At 42.6% G+C, this 22,284-nt stretch overlaps 1 protein-coding gene across 3 annotated transcripts; it reads right to left on the reverse strand.

The window, feature by feature from the left end:
* Nucleotides 1-5,930: 5,930 nt before the first annotated feature.
* Nucleotides 5,931-22,254, reverse strand: LOC128339124 (cytochrome c oxidase assembly factor 8). Of its 3 annotated transcripts, none has more exons than XM_053282710.1 (5): nt 22,047-22,249; nt 17,931-18,128; nt 15,015-15,078; nt 13,908-13,998; nt 5,931-8,192 (listed from the first exon to the last, which is right to left on the reverse strand). In XM_053282710.1, exons 1-5 carry the CDS (start codon nt 22,200-22,202, stop codon nt 8,087-8,089), a joined length of 615 nt encoding a protein of 204 aa, XP_053138685.1. In that variant the 5' UTR covers nt 22,203-22,249; the 3' UTR covers nt 5,931-8,086. The 3 variants fall into 3 exon arrangements, with proteins under 3 accessions (XP_053138685.1, XP_053138690.1, XP_053138691.1); XM_053282715.1 differs by lacking the exon at nt 5,931-8,192 and adding an exon at nt 12,334-12,495 and having other exon boundaries at nt 22,047-22,252; XM_053282716.1 differs by lacking the exons at nt 5,931-8,192; nt 13,908-13,998 and adding an exon at nt 14,671-14,824 and having other exon boundaries at nt 22,047-22,254.
* Nucleotides 22,255-22,284: the final 30 nt, after the last annotated feature.

Here is a 22,284-nt window from a genome sequence, read left to right on the forward strand (position 1 = left end):
AGTTTTTCTTAAGTAGCACATTTTCTCTAGGCATTCAAAGCAACTTACAAAATGGGGGGGGATTAAAAATTAAAAACAGTAATATATGCAGGGAGTAATAATATACTGGGAAGACTCACTTTACTTTTTGCTTGGTATAATCTGCTCTGATATATCAACAAACATCCTCTAATAAGGGAGTTTCAATCACACAGAGGCATTCATAAGGGCCTTTCGTTAAGCCTTAATCAGCCTCTTCATTCCCTCTCCTCCTCCTCCTTTATTCCAGTGAAATGAATACTTCACTGGAGAGATCCAATGAATAGTAGGAAATAAACATCCTGGGGATGCAATAAGCATTTTCTATCACAGTAGAAACCATCTAGAATTACAAACAATTTAGCTATTACTAAACTGTTTTTTCATGTCCTAGCAAGAACTCACAATCATATTGAACAGACACCATCAAGATAATATTTCTGATGTGAGGGGAGTTGGTATTTAAAGCCCAGTTCGAAAACATCTTTCTCTCTCTCTCTATATATATATTTGGTTACCTCTGTGGACAGTCGATGTCAAAGTTGCCTGTCCCATTTGATTTGGACAAGAGAGTGATTACAGCTGCAGAGCAGGTGCAAAATTATTTTCAAAAATCCATGGGGAGGTCTGTGTTCCTGAACGCTTTGATGTATGATTGGTAAATCAGCCATTATAATGCAGACACTAATAATTTAACAGTGGGCTATCTTATGCTCATGGGGGAAAAAAAAAGCTAAGATAGCCATTTTTTGCTGCACAGTAAGGAATTATCTTTCTAAATTAATATGGTTTTGGTGAGTCACCATTCCAAACGGATTATTTTAATAAGGTCTTTTACTGCAGCATTTTGACATGTTTTGCTCCAGAGACAGATAGGTTAGCAAACTTGCAACAAGTTATGTATCAGTAGTACACCAACACGATGGCGCACTTTACTTTAGTGTCACAGTAAGCATGCAAATAGACAAAAGGTACCAGTAGATGTATGCAAACCTGTATGTGCCTATATCAGAAAGATATAATTAGCAAAGCTACATTCTGATTAGCTAGTAGATCTGGATAATTCAATACTGCAAATCTAGGGCATGATCCAGTCATAATTAAGCACGTTGAAGTCTCATTGGTTTCAATAGGAGTCAAACAAATGCTTAACATTTCTCCCATTGAGTCCGCTGGGTCTTCAAAGTGCTTGGCTCGGGGGTACTGACCACATTGGGTCACCTGGGCATGTGCCGTGAATGTCCTCCACACTACCTGACAGGCCACCAACATTGGGAATGGCATTGAATGGCTACTCTGAACAGCTTCTTGCTGTTGTGGCATCCACATTCTCGGCAGGCACCCCCTACTCCATGGTGCAATGGCAGCAGCCTCCTTATTGCTCAATACATGTTCTCCCAGCTCCATCAGGAAACCCCTGCAGCGTCTGCATGTGACACTGAATGGCAAACACCAGCATCTTTTTTCTTCTGCCCCCTCCCACTGCAAGGCAAGCCGTAGCTTGGAGAAAGTGTGCTGAGCTTGATCCCATTTGTTGAGGATCAGGCAGCTGAAATGGGATGGACCAGCCGCACATAGCCCCACCCAAACACTTCTCACCTGCTCCCTGAGCAGTACGCGGCAGGCATGCCATCTCTGATGTGTTGGAGATCCAGCTCCAGATGGCATCAACCTTTTGCACCGATAACCCTAATGACCACTAGGAGCATCGGGAATAGAGTCAGTTCCAGTCTCCTCTTTCCTGTTTATCTCCGCCTCTATGACCCCTCAATGAATAGAATGCACCCGGGAACTTCTTGGGAGTGACTTCCTCCTTCTTCCCAGAATGCTTCTATGGTGCTGAGCACCATGTAGCTAGCAGCTAGGGTAGAGGTATCATCATGTACTACCAAATAAAATAGATTAATGTAACCTTAAGTCAATCCCCATGCATGTCATTTACAAGCTGTTGCTCCTGAGACCCTGTTTGCTTCTGCTGTAACGGGACTGAGTATACGCCGCTATATATACTGAGTTGTTATATCTGCTGTATATAGGAACTGCACTGGTTGCCAATTTGCCATTGAGCCCAATTCAAGGTTTTAACATTGACTTATAAAGCCCAGAACCACCTGGCCCCCAAATACCTGAAGGAACGCTTTCTCCCACAGAGACCTGTCCATCAGTTAAGATCTGTAGGAGAGGCCCTCTTGGTGGTGCCACCATTGCCAGCAGTTAAAGGGGTAAGGGCACGTGAGAAGGCTTTCTCTGTGGTGGCCCCTAGGTTGTGGAATGCCCTCCCCTCTGAGGTGCGCCAAGCTCCAACATTGTGTACATTCTGGAGAATAAAGACACACCTCTTTAACCTGGCCTTTGACTAGAGATGTAGTGGTTCCTCCCCTCGCAGGCACTGCATTTTTTAACTTTATTTTTGATGTTATGATGTTGAATTTTAATTATGCTTTATATTGGTTTTATTGTAACCCACTCTGAGATCTTTGGGTATATGGCAGGCTAGAAATGTAAATTAGTAGATAAATATATTGAGCTATATTGAGTATGGCAGAGTATTTTCATGAGTTACTTAGCTCATGAAATATTCTACTATATATATTTAAGTAGCCTGCCCTTACAGGTTTGGCGCTCCAGGCTCAAACTTTAAATATTATTTATCTCTAACACGACGAGCCTGGCGGTGGCGGCTGCTGCACAAGAGCTTTTGCAGTAGGTCTTAATCAAATGTTGGAAAGCAGATTTTTCTCACCAACCCTGGCTTCGCCTCCATCCTGGATGGACTATCCAGCGCTCTCACAGGAGGAGGAGCTCTTGCAAGATAGGAGTGTCTGTCCTCCCGCGCCCCCCACCGGGTGTGTCTAGCATGTCAGGGCCTATTTTAAAAAGGAGAGGTTGATGGTGCTGAGAGCTGCACTGACAATGGCTGGGAGCAGCAGGTCAGTCCCAAGTGAGTCGGGCACAGTAAGAGGACACCTGATTCCTGCAAAGGGAATTTCAGTGTGGGAAAATCCCACTCGCCACCTGATCTCTGAGGACACGATCAGGTGGCAAGTGGGCGGGAGGATGAGTAGGGGCTGGCACTGAGGAAGAGGAGGAAGGACGAGAGTGAGTGAAGCAGGGCATAGCAAGGTTGGAGTGGGCCTGGAGACAAGATTTTAAAATGGGCCCCTCGCTGCTGATTAACAACGGAGACTTACAACCAGGCAGTGTGGTCCTATGTATGTTTTCTCAGAAATCCTAACAAATTCAGTAAAGTTTGCTTCTAGGTAAGTGTGTGGAGAATTGCAGCCTCAGGCAGCAAATCTAGCCACATTTAGCTGGAAGTACATTTCACTGAAACCTAAAAGGACTTTGTAATTTTCTGCCATTTAACAAGCCACTTACAGGTCTTTTAAAAAATGGTTTTTTAATTTTTTAAAAAATTAACAATTTGTCCAATCCACTTCAATTTAAATATTCCTCCCACCCTGCCCTACATCTCTGCTCAATACCAAAGCCATATGCCAGGTCATTCCAGGTGATCTAAAGGCTGGGGCAGAAAGCAGGGTGCTTTTTATGAAGGCGAAGGGCAGATTCTTCCATATGGGGGTGGAATGATGGTCTAAGGTGGGGCTTCAGTTCCAGACATATTTGTAATGTTCTGCCATGAAACAAGCCACTTATAGGACTTTTTGGGGATGATTTTTAAAATTTTATATATAACCAGCAAATCCCTCAATCTATTTCAGATTAAATATTCAGAGCCTTCTCAATCTCCCTTACACGCCCCCTGCCCATATCAAAGCCCTATGGCAAGCCAATCCCTAAATATTCAAGGAGGGGGGAATAACCACAAAAAGCAAATCACATCAAACCTCCATTACTAAGCCTGAGGAGTCAAAGGCTGGGCAGAGCTGTGGTGGGCAAGGGCAGCCAGTGCTGGCCACCCTGCCGCCTTCCTTCTTTGCTGCCTGCCTGCTGGCACTAGAGTTCAGGCTTCAGTGAGGCCTGCACGGAAGCCCCACCCACCTGCTGAACAGCTGAGAGGCAGAGACTGAAAGGAGCTGCACCAGCTTGCAGGCTGCTTAGTTCACCTGGCCAGCGAGCAGGAGGGCAAGCAGGAGGTCAGGAGAGAGGGCGGACTGGCTGAGGGGCCTTGGGGGCCTAGGGACAATTGTCCCCCCTTGTCCAATAGATGCTACACCCCTGGAGTGAAGGCAACCCTTTGTGGAGGAAAACAATGTGAGGACATGGTTGCTTTAAAGGACAGTATCTCCAGTTTGTATCTCCAGTTTGTATCTCTAGCTTGCTCCAATATCTCCAGTATCTCCAGTTTGCTCTTCCTGAAAAGTATTTACCTCGAATCCTTGTGAATACCATGAATTATACATTCAAACACAAAATGCTTTTTAGAGGTGCTGAGAATCCTTGGGGATTCAGAATACAATCTTTGTATTCCAGTGGGCAAGCACACACACACACAAATCTGCTTTCCAACACTTGAGACCGACTGCAAAAGCCAATTTTAAAATATGGTTTAAAAGTTTGTATTCAGTTTCTGGAAAATGTAGAAACAGCTGAACAAAAGCACATTCTCGCCACTGGAGAGAATACTGATCCATGTGCAGGCACTAAGTCTGGCACTTTTTAATTCAAGTGGAAGCTAGAAGCAAATCTTGGAAGCTGCTCTGTACATTCAAATCTAATGGCAGTAACTGTTTAGGCACCATTAGCGAATTTTTCTTTCAAGATGTGCAAGAAGCTTTCTGGGAAGTAGTAGAAAGCACACATTCTTTTAGGATTAAGGATATTCTTTACACTAGACAAAATCTATCAGATGTACATTATGTATATACCTAATATTGATTATTCAGGTAACCAGTAAATACTCATTCAAGACTAGATTGGCAAACACATGTGATCTGTTGCAATGCAATTGATTACAAATGTCAAGGTATTAACTATTTGATCTTTGAATCTCATGTTTTATAACTTTCCCTACATTTCTGCAGGCATCACTGAAGCTTCAATCCATGTATAACAAAGTAACCACCCTTTTCAGTAGAAGCTATGAAAGTCTCCTCTCAATGCTTTCTGCACACAACTGAATGAACAGAACTGAAGAGGGACTTTGGAGTACATAGTTCTTTCCACAAATCATATAACGGCTCCCAAAACTAACAATATATTTGCCCCCATGTCAACACAGCCAACATTAATACATCTGTACAGCTTACTAAGGGGATCTATTAATGTATTTTTTGCTAAAGTTCAGAACTCAGCCATTGGTTCCAACTTCTATCCTGGAATAGGTTAGAAGTTGTAAACCACTTTGTTGTAAACCGCCCAAAGACTTAAGTTTTGGGAGGTATAAAAATATGTTAAATAAAATTAAAATTAAAATACTTTGCCAAAAACTGTGAACAGAGAAAGACAGACACATTTTAAAAAAACCACACACACACACACACACACACACACACACACACACACACACGAACTAATCTGCCTACTTTCCTTTCACAATAATCTTAATTTTTAAGATTATTTTAAAAACACACACCCAAGAAGTTCTAGTAAGAACTAATCTGCCTACTTTCCTTTCACAATAATCTTAATGGATAATTACCATCTTCACGTTAGCCCACTTCCGTCAAAAACATTCACACATCCGCCATCTTGAACTGGGGTGGATGGCATCATCACAAACTACACCATTGAGGTGTCCCTACAACTGTCCCAAATTTGGTTTAAATCAGTCCGGGCATTGTGAAGTTGATGGGGACAGATGGATGGACAGACGGACACGGACACAGCTGGATGATCCCATAAGCTTACTTTCCTTAAATAAAATAGGCTAAAAAACAACCCTTGTTGAGATTAAATGGTTCCATCATTCATGATATTAGAGTAAATAAATTCAACTCAAGAAAACAAAAAACTGTTTGAATGAAAAAATTTATTAACAATAATACGATTAATTCCAAATTCACCTTACATTCTTGCAAATTCCAATGTGGCTGCAATTCGGTAAATCTGATAACTGAGACTTCCATTAAAATATACAATATTCCTTATAAACAATTAATGACAAATCAATGTAATAATTTCAAGTTTTCAAGCATTTTGTATCATCTTATTTCATCTTGGTATAAAATCACCATCTTCCTGGAGGTATGCCGTTCTGCAGACCTCTTACTATATATAATAAATAAATAGCTAAGTGGTGGAGGAAAAGCAGGTGTGGGCTACCGCTAATTATCCCCCCAAACTAAGGGGATAGTGTTTCAATTCTAGCTCAGTCATGAATAATTCAAAGTTACTGTATTATGTAAGCTGAATGGCTGCAAGTCTACCAAATGCATCTGATAACCAGCATCAGCCCAAAAATGCTAGTGTTTATAGAATGTTTTGCTATAATTTAGTTAGACATTTTATCATTGGTTTCCTTCACTAATGAAAAAACAAAACCTATAATCCAGGTTAATCAGGGTAATTAACTTGGGTATACAGGTTTACATGTTTGCTCCTCCTGAAATATAATGCACCAGCATGCTTTTACTTTTTGACTTAAAAGCGTACATACTACTACATGAGTGTTCTAAAACAGGGCTATTAAGTCAGTGTAAAAACCACAGCACTGATTCTTACAACAGTGTAAGAATTACAGTATAAGAATCTGATCAGGAGAGAAAACTGGAACTGTTCTTTTTCTTTTTAAGGTCAGATTGTCTTGCATATCTTCAGTAATTCTTAATGAAAATTAGAAGACAAAACTAGTTTACGCCCTTCCTCACAAAATCCCAGAAGATTGGCAAATTTGTTAACATGGCTTTCTACTAGGGGCTAGAATTTGCTACTTCGCCGATAGATAACAACATCCTTTAGAATTCAAGGCTACGTCAGTGTAATATATATATGAATTCTGCCCCTACAAATACCAAAAACATAAGCAGAGTTTGTGCCCTTCAATGACTTTGGATGGGCCTGAGAATGCAAAAACTGATTGACAATTGATGAGCTTAATGCGAGGGAAGAGCATGATGCAGGTTTCCCTAAAAATCAACAACAGAGACATATCTGACTAAAAAGATATCAGGGCTGGATGCTGCTCACTGCAGTCCTTCCATGTACTAGATTGGGTGATATTTGCTATCTGAATGCTGTTTAACACAAGAACATGGCCACTTCATCTAGGCAGTCTAACTGGTTTGAGACGTAAGATTCTGGCTTGATGCACAATGTCTGGCCGTTTAGATTGTTGTTAAACAGGGTGACAGACCAGTAACTCAGCCCCTGCAGTCCCTCTGAAGTAAAATAAGACCATTGAAGCTTTAGCTTTCTAGGAATTTTTTTTTAAAGCACCTACTGATATCTAAAAGTAATTAGAAATATGAACCCATGTTTACAAGCTCTGCTACAGCCCTGGACATATTTACAATCACTTCTTTCACTATCTTGGTGGCAAGATGACTGATAGTTGGAATATAAGAAAATAATTAAAATTAAATCAAACAGCACACTAAAGTCTCCTAATAAGAGTTGCCAAAAAGATAATTTACTTGATTGGTGCTAAGAAGGCTGTACAATTGCAGCTTATTATGAACTGGTTCTAAATGTCTAGTTTTGTATTCTGTTGTGATACTTGAAAGAATTACACTAATAGTTAAAAACTGGGGGGTTTGCATTAATGTTTTCATTATCTACACCACTTATCTTTGGTTATAATAACACTATGTACATCTGAAATTTCTCTTTTCAAAAGAAACCATAATGTAACTTGTGTGCGCCCTCCTTTTTTTACTACATACCAGCTTGCAGATCAAGATGGCAACTACTACACTGAAGAATACAGACTGATTTTTCAGATCAGAGATAAAGATGCCATTATTAGACAGAGTTCTCATACTGCCATATTAGCTTTCAACCAAGTAGATAACATAAGGTGCTGTAGATAGTAGTGGTGACTATGTACTGAAAGGCCCATTTCATTCTTGATGCTTCAAATATAATGGTCCAAGGAACAGTAAAGGGTGCCATTTAGGTTCTGGTAATAGCAAGGCCTTCTATGAAATAAAGTTTTTGTTGCAATCTGTTAGTTTCTAGCTTTTGTCTTTTTCAATCTGAGTCTCTTCCAAGCATTCTCAAATGCCACTTGTCCCATGAGGAATGTGATGGTAAAATTTCGTTTGTACCAATCCCTATATTCCAGAAGCAAGGCAACACACCAGCAAACAAAACAAAAGGTAGTGTTATTGGTGACAGTGAAAAGTCTTACGATTTTGAGAAATCTTGTTCTGGAGCACACTGCTCTCCCGTTTCTTTGCCCAATTAAAGCAAAACTGCCTCAGAACATTTCTGTTTTTTAAAAATGTCAAGTCAGGAAGATGCCCTACTGTGCAATCCATATGTGTAATGCATAGCTCCAAGCAAGTGGAATTACATATTGCAAATAGGCTTTTAAAGCAATTTGATGACATAGCTATAGTTATATAAGCTATGATAATATAATCATGTATCAGTACAGTTAGGAAAGAGCTTAAGGGCATCCCAGTATTTCCAACTCTAGGAACACTTGTTCCATCATGTTCAAAAACTAAACAAAAAAAACATCTACAGAAGATTTGGCTTAGCATATCAAATGGTTTGATCTAATTGAAAATATTTATTCAGAAATGAATTTTTTTCTTATTAAGAAGCATATATTCCCTTAAAGGTTTTTGTGAAGTATGACACCGATAAAGGATTTTGCATTTAAGTAATATAAGTTTGCACTCTTACTTGAAACTAGGGCCCACTTATTTTCATGAATAGCTAGTATAAGGGAAATAATTCCCCTAAGCAACACACAATGTCATTTTTTTTGATGGTGAGTTGCTTCAGATGCAATGCCAAATCAGTTTACACTAAAAATAGGTTAGATGTCAAATGATGATTTGTGCCCAGATGTACAGGCAAATCATGGCTTATGCAGTATCCCTCTCATAAGAACAGCCCTGCTGAATCAGGCACAAGGCCCATCTAGTCCAGCATCCTGTTTCACACAGTGGTCCACCAGATGCCTCTGGGGAGCCCACAGGCAAGAGATATGTTCTTGCCCTCTCTCCTGCTGTCTCTCTCTTCCCACCTTGCCCAAGGATTCCCAGATGCTGTGCAAACAGTAGCCTCTGAGCAATGCCAGAAACTATGGTTTGCCAGCAGATATAATACCAAGGAAACTCCCAGGGAGAGGGAACTATTGACCTGATCTCTGCTGTGCTACAGCACCACCCTCATTATGGCTGCAGCTGGTATTGCAGCTCTTAACTCAGGTGATCTGAGGAACCAGTGGGGGCCTGGCTGGTTCTATATAACAGTTTCTTCAACCTTGAGTCTATTGGCTGAGCAACTCATCTGACTGGGTAGCAGCACAGTCTAGTCTTGCCTTGCCAGTCCAGTATCCGAGCATCAACCTGAATTTAATTATGTCTCTTGCCTCTGGCCTTCCAATTCTTGTTTGTCTATAACAATGTCTCTTGCCTCTGGCCCCTTGATCCTCATCTGATAAAGACTGTTTTATTCAGGCAGGCTTTAGATAGACAGATATTTAACGGTGGTGATTTGATTGTTAACATTAACTTTTGTAAGCTGTGGGATAGAAATCTTTCAAACAAACAAACCTGCCAGCAGTGAAATAGGACCCCAGCCTTATGTACAACACTTGGTTTCACCTGGTCAGCCATCCAGTTCTCATCTTCATTTTATTTTTATGGGGAAAGCATTGGGCAAGACTACAGTTCCCAGATGTGCCTGTGCATTTTCCTGTCATCCTCACAGTCTCCAGTTGTGGAAAAAAGTACCCCCCCACTGCCCCAGCCAGAAATGGCAGGTACTGTACAGGTAGGCTGTGCTGGGCATGAACATCTCTGCATGGTGTCACAAGGGTACATGTTTGTCAGAATCAGAGATTCAGATGCACAGTGTCTAATAGAGAGAGAGAGCCAAGGTGTTGTTGTGATTAGAATGTTGGGCTAGGACTGGGGAGATCTGAATTCAAATCCCCATTCAGACATGAAACTCACTGGGGGAATCTGGGCCAGCCACTTATCCCTCAGTGTAACCTACCTCACGGGGTTGTTGTGGGGATAAACAACCACACACACTGCTCTGGGTGTCTTGGAGGAAGAGCAGGATATGAAAAACAGGTTGCTAACCTGTAGCTGATGATCTGGTAGTACTCTGTTGGCATCCATTAGAATGGGTTCTGCGCCTGCACTGAAGCCTGACAGTGTGGAGTACCACAGCTCCTCTTGGCGCTTGCGTCCTGCTCCATGTGACTATTTAAGGTGGGAGGAAGCACCAGCACTTCAGTTCCTTGGAGACCGCTGGAGCAGTTGAACATCTTTGGAGCAGACTTGTGCACTACCGCAGAAGGGAGGGTCGCATGGGTCTAATGGATGTCAACAGATCACTGCTAGATCATCAATTACAGGTGAGCAACCTGTTTATCTGGGGCATGATCCATTGAATCCATTAGAATGGGTTGTTAGCTTCTTAAGGAGGAGGGAGCAGTAGTGTCATAACACCCTTTTGAGAACACATCTCCCAAAATTCGCCTCCACTGCAGAATGCATGTCAATGGCATAGTGCTTTACAAAGGGCTGTTCTGAGGACCAGGTTGCAGCCTTATAAATGTCCTTAAATGATATGCCAGATAAAGGCACTGTAGCTGCTGAGGCACTGTAAGCTCTGGTTGAATGTGCCTTGATGGACTTAGATGGCTGAACCTTTTATAACGTGTATGTCAAAAGGATTAGTTCTACTAGCTGATGGGATAGCCTCTGTCTGGACAAGGCCTGACAGATTTTCCTTTGTAGGATATAAACAACTTTTTTGTCTTCCTAATCATCTTTGTTCTTGACAGGCAGAAGAGCTCTTCGGACATCCAGGTAATGCAAGGCCTTTTCCAGAGCTGTACTCAGAGAACTGAAAAAGGTAGGTAGCACGATGTCTTGGGTTTTGTGAAAATCCTTCACAACCTTAGGTAGGAAGGTAATGTCAGGATGTAATAACACTTTATCTGAGTAGAAGTAGGGATGTGCACCGAACTGGCACAGAACCAGCAGGGGCCAGTTCAAAGGCAGGGGGGGGATACACATCCTGATGTATCCACATGCATCCTGAACACTCCATGGTGGCCTCGGCAACCATGGTTTCCGCATCTACTCAAATTGTCCAACCACACGTACAGGCGGCTTCCTCAGCACCAAGATCTTCTGTCTTGTGAGAACGGCTAAGTACTGCACCCAGAGGTGACCACTCTACAGCTAACAGCATGGAAAATAGGATTCTAAACACAATCTTACTTAACCAGAGAAAGCCTTCCACTAGGAGAAATGATGCTAGTAAAAGAAAGAAGTTTACTTGCTATGCAGCCTCAAACGGTTTTTGCCCTCTGAAAGCTACTGTCCGCTAGGTCCTGCTAAACCTAACTAAGCTAAAGACCTCCTTACTTTCTAATGTCTCCATAAAAAGCTCATTTAGTAGCGATCTCAGTTAGGATGGGATGAAAAGACTGTATTTTCTCACCCCAGCTGCAAGAGCTTTCTGAAAGGTCTCACCAATCAGTTTCCTCCACTGGATCAGTGGAGTATATCCTTGGTCCTTTCAGCTTTGACAGGCACACCCTTTGAGCTCCTTGCTATGGCTAGCCTTAAACTGGTTTCTCTGAAGACTGCCTTCTTGGTGGCAATTACAACTGCCCACAGGGTGAGTGAACTTATGGCCCTGAAGATGGATGTGCCTTATGCAAGCTTCTACCTAGGGATGTGCACGAACCTGTTCGGAGGCCCTTTTATGGGCCTCCGAACAGGTTCAAATGACAAGTGGTTCAGCCAGTTCGAAGGTGGAAAGATACCTTTAAGGGCGGAGAGGGGGGCGCTCTTAGCCCTCCCGCCACATTTCCGCCACCGGTGCTGCACTCTAAAAGGGTCTGGTGGGGCAGCAGCGTACCTCCCTGTCACCTCGTCCTCTCGTCGGACCGGAGTGACAGGAAGTACCCCTTTTTCGCGCGCTGATATGTGCACACACGCGGGGTACTTCCTGTCACTTCCAGTCTGAAATTGAGTCCCTTTATGATAGATAGTGTGATGGGCTGAGATTGACCTCAAAGGTGCTGCTTCTGGGTCTCCACCTGTTTATTACATTGGCCCTGATTGTTCTTGTTCTTTGGTAGTGTTTCTTATGATATGGTTGGTAAGGTTTTCTAAAAATCCCCACGGTCTTGCTGTCTATAGCTGGAATGAGGTCTGTTGAAAGTCTTGGATTTAGCCGCATAAGAGGAAGAAGAAGCTGAAGTAAAAGTCTCTGCAGCGAACTTTAATTTTTCAAGCTTTTCCATTGTAGCCTCCGTTTGTTCCGTGAACAGACCCTTCCCATCAAATGGGAGGCCTTCAATCTTGTTCTTCATGCCAATAACTCTATTTTAAAAGCCCCATTAAATAAAGATAGGAACTGGATAGCCAACTGTGAAATACAAGTGTTACATATAAAAGTAAGGTTAAGTGCAAAATACGTTGGTTAAACATTATCCTATCTAATAAAAGGCTTGGTGTCCGTCCGTGGACGGACACCAAGCGTGTGTCCGTGCCTCCCTGGCCTCTTCTGGGCATGCGCAAAGCGCATGGCCAGAAGGAGCCAGGGAGGCAGGACCGCCAGCACCCGGCGGCCATCTTGGGCGGCCAGAAGCGGCCGCCCCAAAGAAGCCGGGTAAGCGGCGGCGGGGGACACTGGCCGAGGCGGCGCGGCCGAGGAGGCGGCAGAGCCATGGCCGAGGCCTGGCCGTGCCACCGCTTACCCGGCTTCTTCGGGGCGGCCGCTTCTGGCCGCCCAGGATGGCCGCCGGAGGAGGCGGCAGACAAGACAATGCGGCGGTGGGCCCGGGCAGCAGTGGGCCAGGCCGGAGCCGCGGTGGGTGGCGGGCCCAGCCGGAGCCGCAGGCGGCGGTAGGTGGCGGACCCAGCCGGAGCCGCGGGCGGCGGTGAGTGGCAGGCCCGGCCGGAGCCCCGGGCGCCGGGGGGTGGCGGGAGAGGGAATGGCGGCGAACGTCTGGAGCGCAGAGCTCCACTAGCGCCCGTTAACCAACGGGCTACAAAGCCACTAGTTCTTAAATAATCTTTTAGCATTTTAGGTGCTGCTATCAACAGAGATCAGAAAAGCAAATAGAAGAATGTCTCTCTTTTCTTCCTCCCACCCCACCCCCATGTGCACCATTTGACATGCTGCTACAATTCAGTGTTCACAATGTGCAGTTGTGACGTACTCTGAAGCACCATGATCCCTGCCTCAAGGACTTCCAAGTGGGGAGGGAAAAGAGATCACGGACAGAGCAACAAAGGTGGGTCAGGCGGCAGTAGAGAAACAGAAAGCAAGATTAGGACAGTTCAGATAATGTTCAGTTAAAAAAGTGGGTTTAAAAGGGAGACCTCAAGGGAAAAGATTGACTTGACTAATAAGGAGAAACGATGTTCCAGGAGTCCTGGAGAAGATTCAGCCTTGCATGGCCTGGGACACCCATACCTTAAGGCCAGTCTCTACCTGGATGAATGAATTTGCCAACTGAGATCTAGTCAGGTGGCCCTGCTATCAGTGCAGTCTATATGATGCCTCCAGGTGCTGAAGGTCAGCCTTTTCAGCTATATCCCCCCAAATTTAGAACCTTCACCTGGAAGGGATCAGGAAAGCTTTCTCTGTCTTATCCTTTCAAAAAGGCTGCAAGACTTTTCCTTTCCTTAAGCATTTGCATAGATTGTACCTTCTATTTTGCTAACACCAAATATTACTGCAGTTTAACGTGTGTGTGTGTGTGTGGTACCACTTTAACCTTTTTAAAAAGTAGCATAACATATTTAAATGAATATATAAATACATATTCTCACCTGTTATAGTACAGATGCTTTTTGAAGTTTTTACTTAAGAAAACTTTGTAAAATTCAGCCATTTCTTCTGCATTCAGTGTTACTTTCTGGCCTAAAAGGGGGAAAAAGACATGATTCCCAAATCAGCAAAATGCCTGTACGTGACATTAATGCCTGTACGTGACATTAATGCCTGTACGATGCCTGTACGTGACATTAAATGCAAATCCCTTGCAACATTGAGCACAACACTGCAGAGCTCACATGAACTGGACCTGAATCTGGGAGACCTAAGCTTTAATCTTGCTATTGCTATGGGCCTCTTGTATGGTTGTGGGCAAGTCATAACCTCTCCGTCAGCTTCTTCTATATGCAATAAGGAATGAGATTGTTATGAAATAGGGTCAGTAAGGATTATAAAGTCCTTTGCAAGTTAACACGTGCTATATACAGAATGAGTTGCAGTGGCAAATACATGATAAGCTGCAGTACTGGTAAAAGCTAGCTAAGCTGAACAATGAGTAGTGAGGAGGGGAGTCAGTTCTTCTCTCCTTTATAAGCTGCTGCAAATTCAGAGCAACATAGAAATGACCCACATGCAGTCTTTTCAGGTTTCTGCTGTGGTTATTTTTATTTATTACATTCATATACTGCCTCAAGGTGGTTTACAAATAAAGAATAAAACCAGAAATAAAACCAAACACTAAAACAGTTAAAAATTAAAACACAGTTAAAAACAACCAATTAACCAACTATATGCTTTTTGGTTAACCCTAACAATCATAGAAAGAGAAAAACCCTCTAACTATAGTTCAGTGCAAAAGAAGATCAACACCCTTACTCCTGAAAGCAAAGTTACCTGCAGAGCCTGAGGTGGGATGTGAGCCAAGATTCGGCAGGTAATCTTGCCTTTCTGGACATCAGGAGAGTTGTAGAGGCTGTAAGGGTGTGGAGGCCATACCAAATATTACCCCAGACCACATTCAATATAAAAAAGTCATGGAATTTTCTGTCTAGCACTACAAATGTGGTGCAAGTATCTGCTCTAGAACAAATTTAAAACCAAAAGCTAGTCAACCTTTCCTTTAAAAATTTATTCTGATGTGCAGAAATAACAATATGACTAACCTCGCTCATCTCTCAGTTCTAGACCTTTGGCTTTCAACCTGGAGCAAACAAATTCTTCTTTTTCCTGAAAGAGACAGAAAAATCTTAGGAAATAAAGGCTTCTCATTAATTAATTGGCACCATTTCATCACATGGGTGCTTTCACATGTAAGACTTAATGGTTTGGAATGCAAACGTGCTCTTCCACCAACAGAAAGCCTTTCCCAGTCACAGAAGGAGCTGCTTCTGACCTACTGGAAGAACACTGCATGAAGAAGGCAAGTCCAGAGGAGGTCCTACATTTGTGCAAACCCTTAGGCAAGACTATGGCCAAGCTCTTTTCAAAACAATTTTAAGGCCCACTTGAGCTCACATGCTACAGCCTGTATCTTACTCACCATGCTTACTGCATTCTACTACCACCTCTGTCCTGATACATTGTGGCTCTGTACTGCAAGAAATCCTCCACCAGAACTTGCTCAAGTGTTCAAACAGTACTAAAGCATGCAATCCTATACTTTAAAAAAAAAAAAAAAACGTTTAAAAAGCCAGAGATGGATAAGCTCCTATTTTGACAGGGAGTGCATTCCAGAGCCACAGAGAAGGCCTGGTTCCAGGTAGCCACCAAACGAGCCAGTGGCAACTGTAACCAGGGCTCCCCAGATGATCTTAACAGGCAGCAGGGTTCAAGGGAAAGAAAGGGCCCCCTTAAATAGCCTGGACCCAAGCTGTTAAAGGGCTTTATAGCCAATAACCAGCACTTTGTATTTTGCTCAGAAACACAGTAATGGAGTTCTTTTAAAAATGGTGTTATATGGTCCCTTCATGTTAAGCCCAGAGACCAGTCTGGCTGTTGTATTCTGTACCAATTGTAGTTTCCAGACTATGTACAAAGGCAGCCCCACGTAAAGTGTATTACAGTAATCTTGAGGTTACCAGTATATGTACCATTGTTATAAGGTCATTTACCGCCAGAAATGGGCGTAGCTGACATATCAGGCAAAGTTGATAAAAAGCGCTCCTAGTCATTGCCTCAACCTGAGAAACCAGAGAGAGTTTTTGATCCAGGAACACCACCAAGCCATGTATTTGTTCTTACTGGGGGAGTGTAACCCCATCCAGAACAGGCAAATCTAAACCATCTCCTGACCTCCCACAGTCAGTACCTCCATCTTATCTGGATTCAACTTTAGTTTGTTATCTCTCATCCAGCCCATTACCATCTTCAGGCAGGCATTTAGGGAAATTATGCCATTCCCTGATGAGGTTGATATAGAGAAATAGATTTGGGTATCATCAGCATATTGATAGCACCCAGCACCAAATCTCCTGATCATTTCTCCCAGCGATTTAATGTTAAAAAGCATTGGAGCCTTGTGGAACTCCATAAGTTACTCCCTATATATTAACTCTTGCTTTGTAGAACAACAGTCTCCAAGCAAAATCATCTGGAATCTACGAGAAAGGTAGGAATTGAACCACTGTAAAACAGATGACCTAGAAGGATACTATGGTTGATGCTATCGAAAGCTGCTGAAAGATCCAAAAGGATCAACAGAGTCACATTCCTTATATCAATACCCAATTGGAGATCATCTATCAAGCCGACCAAGGCAGTCTCAACCCCATAGCCTGCTCATAAGCCAGGTTGAAATGGGTCTAGATAATTTATTTATTTATTAGTTATTACATTTATAAACTGCTCCATCCAGAGGCTCTGGGCAGTGTACAACTTTTTAAAAGACATTTGTTTCCTTCAAGATTGCCTGGAGCTGAAAGTCACCTGTGCACTCAGTCACGTTGCCCAACCATGGAAGATTAGAGATGGGTCTATAATTGGCTAACTCTGAGGGATCCAGCACAGGTGTCTTCAAGTGAGGTCTAATAATGCCTCTTTAAGACAAGGAGGTATCCTTCCCTCCCTCAGTAAAGCATTTATAATATTTGCAAGACCCTCTCCAACAGTACAACTGGCAGATGAAATAAGCCAAGATAGGCAAGGGCCAAGAGATACAGTCCAACCACCTTTTAATAAGGGAAGACCACTTTGTTAACACTTGTCTTCTCAGAATTCTTATTTCAGGCACTCTATCTTAGGATGACTCCATAAAAAAACACCCAACTGTAATTTCCACTCTACCATCCCTAAAGGAGGATGCAAGGAGAACGCATCCCAGACAGGTAAGTGAAGCAGGGGTGATATTATGCCTCAAAGTATGAATGCTACAGATGTACCTTGTGTTCCACCCCACCTTCAACATTGCTGTATCTTAGCTAACCATTCCTCCCTCCCTCAACAATTAAGAGCAGTGTTTTGTTTGGTTTTTAAAAAAGAGGAGACACTGGTATAGGATCCTGATTACATTAAGCTGACATTAGACCGGCGTAGCTGGGACACTGGCCTAACTAGAGTACAAGCTTAGCTGGAAGGCATTTTCTCTTTCTGCTCACTGAACCCAAGCCAATTATCCTAGAACCCACTCCATCTGGTATATTAAATAGCTGACTAGATTATTTTCAGGAAACAATTTAATGACTATCCTGCAAACAATCAATCTAGAATATAGGAAGCTCATTGCAATAACTTTATACTGGTTTAGTTCTCTATTTAGATACATATGAGTAAAATGGCTGCAAGACTGGAAGAGGATTATACAAGACCAACTTATTCATGACAAATGGGCTATGCAGTAATAGTTATACCACTGAAGCTTCATAAAATATATCATTTTGGGGATTTACAGAATTTAAACACCACATTTTTGTTAACCTATTTTATTTTTAAGAATTACATGTCACTAAGATTGGGCCTTAGAATCACACTACAAGGCAACTTTAAAAAACATTTTTCCTTGGATGACTCTTTTCAGCAGTTCAAGCTGCAAACTCTAATTCCCAGGACCACCAAGTGGCTTTGTACTTCCTCTATGTGCTCACCTTTCTAAAAGAAATATTCTGATTTGCCCAGAATTGTTGATTCCAAACTTGAGTTTCTTGTCTAAGCTCTCTAAGTCTTCGTTCCAACAAGGATTCATATTTAGGAATATGAAATATTACTGGTCGGAGGTTTGAATATCGATCAGGAGGACCAATCCAATCATGGCAAGAATGTGAAGGAGGACGAAAACCTGAAGTCTTGAAAAAAGTGATATGAACCATAATATTACTGCATATATTTTCACACAAAAGCACGATAAACCATTTCAGTATGAAAATCTATTAGACACAAAGTTAAGAGCTCTCATTACAAAGATTCCAAAAATAAGCAATGTAAGAAAAGCTAACACATGCCATAAAACAACAAGCCCAGAGTAAAATTCTCATTTCTAAATACATACATCAATCCCGCCCCGCCCCCCCACCCATGCAATAATTACTTAAACTAGGACAACCACCTTTTCAAACCAAGGCTGCAATCCTAAACAGGCAGTACTTACTTGGAAGTAAACCACAATGAAATAAAGCTTCTAAGTAAACTTTGCTAGGAATTAACTGCAAGAATATTATAACTACATTCATTGTCTCCACCAACTGAAACCTGACATCATCTACATTTGTGAGCAGTGACATGTAAATTATTATTAATACACAAATTGGCCCTTCACCTCACTGTCTATTTGGGATGTGGCCTTCATGTGCTGGCATTTCCCATCCCTGTCATCTTTTGCAATACCACTGCATTATTTTTAAAAAATCAAAATGTATCACACTTCTGGTTTGTCAAATGTTAGAATGGATAATTATTCAAAATATTGTTCAGTACAAACATGTATATTTCTTCATGTAGAGCTTTCTTTTCAAAATGTCTTTGATAATATTTGTGATGGTTTCACTGAGAAATACTACTAACAATTTACTGGGGTGAACTGCAGGAACCAAGTCTAAATACAGACTCTTGTTAGGGATATATTTCACAAATAGCCTTCTCTAGGCTGTTTTCACTGGGGATACACTGAGATTAGAGGAACAAGGGGAATACTTCTGGAGGTACAGGATTCCAGGGTATACATTACACAGTGATTCCTATTTTTTTTAACAAACGTGCAACTCCATATACAAAGCAATACATATATGGAGCAGAACCATACATACAGACCTTTATTTTATGAAATAAACAAAGAATACTATGCAACTGGGAGGTCTGTGCATAAGGGGCTCTGGACTGAACAGGCAGATATTTGTGTTTATTTTGGCACACATCATAGACTAAAAATTGGTTGTTAATCTGCAAATCATTCTTCTGCCTTTGTTTTGCTGCTGTGGTGTCCTTGAGTGCTTACAACTATTCTGTTTTGAGAGGGAAGGAAAATGCCACTTAATGCTGACAAACAGTGCAGCTGCTTCAAGGGAAGTGGAAGGTCACACTGGCGGGGAAATGTTTCAGAAAGGGCCTAGGGACAGGAGGGGCTGTATGGTAACAGAGACTACATGGCAGCAGTAAAAAGATGGTGGTGCTAGGCATGCAGGAAAGCTGAATGAACAGAGGGTACAGAAGGCAAAGGAAGTAAGGGAGAGAGGGTCCACAGAGGCAGCGTGCATAGATCAGGATTTCGGCTCAAATACAAAGACCTAAGGAAGAAATGGTGGAGGAAGAAGAGGCCCGAGGGAAATTGCAGAGGAGAAAATTATGAGGAAGTAGAGATTGAAGGAAAGCTTTGCCTAGTGACAGGAGGAGCAGTATTCTGTTGATGAGAAGATCGAGAGGTTCAATGGAAGCTTCCTTCCTGGAGCTAACAGCAGCAATAGGGGTGTGATTTTTGATGGTTTGCAGTGCAGTAGAAAAGGGTTAAATACTCTCTCAAATACTATTTGCTGGAGTGGGGTGGGGACCGTGCAGAGGTGAAAAGACAGATTTCTTGTAACATATATTTTGGCCCTAAGGCTTCACTTTTAAAACACTTACTAGGGAGCCTCACTGAGCCTAGTGGGCATTACTTTGAAGTGAACATGTACAGAATTGTGCTCAGTGTCCCCCCACCCTTCAAAACTTTGCACTGCTATGCAAACATATTCCAGTTTAATCAACCAGCATTATCATATGTTTAACAGGCTTAATCAGGCATAGGTTTGCCAATCCTTTGTGACTGAGCTGGAGTCTCTAGCAAGTGGCATTGAAGGTAACTAATGAAAGCAATCTTGGAGATTTTAATAGCTTCATATTGTGAAAAATATTGCTGGGGAAATTGCTGGAGCTTCAGTCAGAGTTGGCAACCAGTGTGGTGTAATGGCTAGAGTGCCAGAGTTGAGCTTATGCACCCTATTCAACGGTCAAAAAAACCTGTTGGTTCAAGACTAGAGTTAAGACTATTTCAGTCAGGCTCAAGCTCCACAAAGCCAAGAAACTTTGAAAGGAAGTGTGTGCGTGCATCTGGTTGGTGGATTTGTTTCTTTGTGGGTGTACTTGCGTTGCACGCACACACATATATATTTACCCAATTTACCCATGTTTGTGTTGTGTATGCTTGTGTTGCATATCTGTGTATTTGTGTTTCCATGTGGGTACAGGTGTGGAGAGTGCTACATGTTTCTGTGTGGTGTCTCTGTTTTTGTGTCGCATCTGCATTTGTGTTTCTGCATTTATGCTGCATGCGTGTGTTTGTGCATTTGTGTTGCAAGTGAGCATTTGTGTTGTGTTTGTGTTGTGTGCACTGCATCTGTTTGTGTTTTGCACCTGCATTTGTGTTGTGTTGCACCTGCACCTTGCACTTCTATGCTGCATTTGTCTGTTTCTGCATCTGTTGCATACATGTTTGTGTGCAATTGTGTATTTGTGCTATATGTGTAAGTTTGTGTGCTTTTGTGTCATGCGCATGTATTTGAGTCTCATGTGTTGCATCTGTGTGTATTCTGCATTTATGTTGTATGTGTGCATTTGTGGTGTGTTTGTGTTTCTGGGTGTGTGCACGCCCACATTTTCAAAATCATTTCATACACCCCACCAAACTACCACTGTTCCCCATCCAACACAGTGCTACTAACACACAACTGGCTTTCCCCACCAGTCTATTCCATGTTTTTTCCTCCCATGCTTCCTTAAGAGTTCATATTCTATCACTAAAAAGAACAGGCATTGGACTTGCAATAGAATCCACTGACTGGCTGTCCCTGCTGTCAGAGTACTGGCAAAACATGTCGGCATTTTCATTTCATTACCAAAATAGACACGCTCTAAATAACTTTGCCAGTATTATTAGACTTTAATGAGGTAGGAAAACCTTAATAACTTTTTAACCACTGCTCAAAACTTTACTAAACCATTAAAAGGCACTCCATCCAGATAAGCCTGACATTTTCACCAACATATGAAAGAAACTGAGGATACACCTAGATAAGGTTTAGGCTATGGGAGAGTCAATTTTCAGCACTTTTCAACTTGCTGTAGCTGCAACAATTTTGATCAGATCTCCTTGAAATTAAGCACATTTGTGGACCTCATCAGGCAGATCACACATGCCAAGTTTCAGGTTATCAGCTCAACAGCTGCTATATTCATAAGCAAGGGCTCAAGAAGTCCACTAGTCTATGGCAAGTGAAAAATGATATCTGACGAGTGAAACAAATCCTGACGAGTAATGTACCAACACAGCTCAGCGATCAAATTTTTTTGTCTGACTAGTGATGAACACAGGCAACATTTCTTGACCCCTGGGTCAGTTCCTTGGAAGAAGAGAAATAAGTAAACAAGGCCCAGCAGCAATACAGACCACTCTATCCTAATGCATGCTTACTCGGAAACAAGACAGTGACAACACCAGAATAATACCGGAGGACGACACAAAAGGGGTGAAGTGCACTTATGGGTGAGTGAGCTGGGTCCCAACGATTTCTGAAACAGAAATGGGGGGTGCTGGGGTGGGAACCCACTTTTCTTAGGAGGATGCTTGCCATGTCCCCCCTCTGTAGCCAGTGGGACTTACTCCCAAGTAAGCGGCGCGTGTGCAGGATCTACACCCAGCGTTCTCTTATCACCAACTTCCAGCGCGTGCGAAGACGGTTACCAGAGAGATGAGATTACTGCTCTTTATTCTTTTCTCCCTCCCCCGTCCCTATTACCCGGCTTTCGGGGCCCGCCGTCCCGCCCCGTTTTTCCGGCCCTTCAGCGCGCGAGAGCCCCCCAGAAGCCGAGGAGAGGCGAGGGCAGCACCAGCCCAGCTCTACGCAACAGCGCGAACATCCATGAAGACCGCGGCCAACGGCGGCCATAATCATTTACGGCTCACGCATGCGCAGGTGCTACTCCTAGGAGGTCGGCCAGCCAATGCGAAGCCTGAGTGCGTCATACCCCAAGCTC

This window comes from Hemicordylus capensis, chromosome 1 (genome assembly GCF_027244095.1).
Source record: "Hemicordylus capensis ecotype Gifberg chromosome 1, rHemCap1.1.pri, whole genome shotgun sequence".
Classification (NCBI taxonomy): Eukaryota; Metazoa; Chordata; class Lepidosauria; order Squamata; family Cordylidae; genus Hemicordylus; species Hemicordylus capensis.